Source organism: Neopelma chrysocephalum, unplaced genomic scaffold, assembly GCF_003984885.1.
Source record: "Neopelma chrysocephalum unplaced genomic scaffold, ASM398488v2 Primary Assembly neopelma1_93804, whole genome shotgun sequence".
NCBI lineage: Eukaryota > Metazoa > Chordata > Aves > Passeriformes > Pipridae > Neopelma > Neopelma chrysocephalum.
Genome location: NW_020922517.1, coordinates 1 through 1,509, shown reverse-complemented (window position 1 = coordinate 1,509; position 1,509 = coordinate 1). Strand labels below are relative to the sequence as shown.

Here is a 1,509-nt window from a genome sequence, read left to right as displayed (position 1 = left end):
CCCAGGGCCCCCCAAAAGCCCCCCAGGACCCCCCCAGACTGACTGGACCAGGAGGATTTGGAGCTTGACGGCCTCCAGGGCCACCTCGGGCTCCTTGTCCTGGGCCATGGCCACGAGCCGGGGCTGCCGGGGGGACACAGGAACAATTTGGGGACTCCCCAGGACCCCCCAGTTCTTCCCTAGACCCATTTTCCCTCATTTTCCCTCATCCCAACTTCATTTTCCCTCATCCCAACCCATTTCCCTCCATCCCAACCTCATTTTCCCTCATCCCAGCCCCATTTTCCCCCTTTTTCCCTCCATCCCAACTCCATTTTCCCCATTTTCCCCCATCCCAATCCCAACTTCCCTCATCCCAACCTCTTTTTTCCTCATCCCAACCTCATTTTCCTCCATCCCAATCCCATTTCCCTCATCCCAACCCCATTTTCTCTCATCCCAACCCCATTTTCCCTCATCCCAACCTCATTTTCCTCTGTCCCAACCCCATTTTCCCTCATCCCAACCCCATTTTCCCGCATCCCAGCCCCATTTTCCCCCATTTTCCTCCATCCCAATCCCATTTTCCCTCATCCCAACCCCATTTCTCTCCATCCCAACCTCATTTTCCCTCATCCCAACCTCGTTTCCCTCATCCCAACCCCATTTCCCCTCATCCCAGACCCATTTTCCCCCATTTCTCCCCATCCCAATCCCATTTTCCCTCATCCCAACCCCATTTTCCCTCATCCCAATCCTATTTCCTTCATCCCAACCCCATTTTCTCCCATTTTCCCTCATCCCAGTCCCATTTCCCCCCCTTCCCAACCCTCTTTTCCCCCCATTTTCCCTCATCCCAACCCCATTTTCCCCATTTTCCCTCATCCCACCCCCGTTTTCCCCTCACCTTGAACCTCCCAGTGAACAATTCCAGCTGTGGGGCCATGTCCGGGTTTCCATAAATTCCCTGGAGCGCCTTCACACACTGGAGCCGAACCTCCCCTTGCTGGGAAAATGGGAATTCGGGAATTTTGGGCACCCTCCCCACCCCCAAAACCCCCATTTTCCCTCATCCCAACCCCCAAAATCCCCAATTTTTCCCTGTTTTCCCCATTTTCCCACATCCCAACCCCGTTTTCCCTCATCCAAACCCCCCAAAATCCCCAATTTTCTCCTCATTCCCAGCCCATTTTCCCAAATCCCATCCCATTTTCTCCATCCCACCTTATTTTCCCTGCATTTTCCCACATCCCAACCTCAAAATTCCCCATTTCCCCCCATTCCCAGACCGTTTTCCCCCTATTTTCCCAAATCCCACCCCATTTTCCCTCAATTTTCCCTCCATTTTCCCCAATCCCACCCCATTTTTCCCTCAATTTCCCCAATCCCACTCCATTTTCCCCCTATTTTCCCAAATCCCACCCCATTTTCCCTCAAATTTCCCCCAATCCCACCTAATTTTCCCTCAATTTTCCCTCCATTTTCCCCAATCCCATCCCATTTTCCCCCAATTTTCCCCAATCCCACCCC

The 1,509-nt window shown here is 52.9% G+C and overlaps 1 protein-coding gene across 1 annotated transcript in view; it reads right to left on the bottom strand.

The window, feature by feature from the left end:
- Positions 1-981, bottom strand: part of LOC113980350 (putative STAG3-like protein 2) — a 1,931-nt gene extending 950 nt beyond the window's left edge. Inside the window, exons 1-2 of the mRNA XM_027707574.1 lie at positions 887-981; positions 44-123 (exon numbers count right to left, since the gene is read on the bottom strand). Coding sequence (XP_027563375.1) covers positions 44-123; positions 887-925 — 119 coding nt within the window. The 5' untranslated portion in view covers positions 926-981. The remainder of the gene's footprint in view (positions 1-43; positions 124-886) is intronic.
- Between the last annotated feature and the right edge of the window lie 528 nt (positions 982-1,509).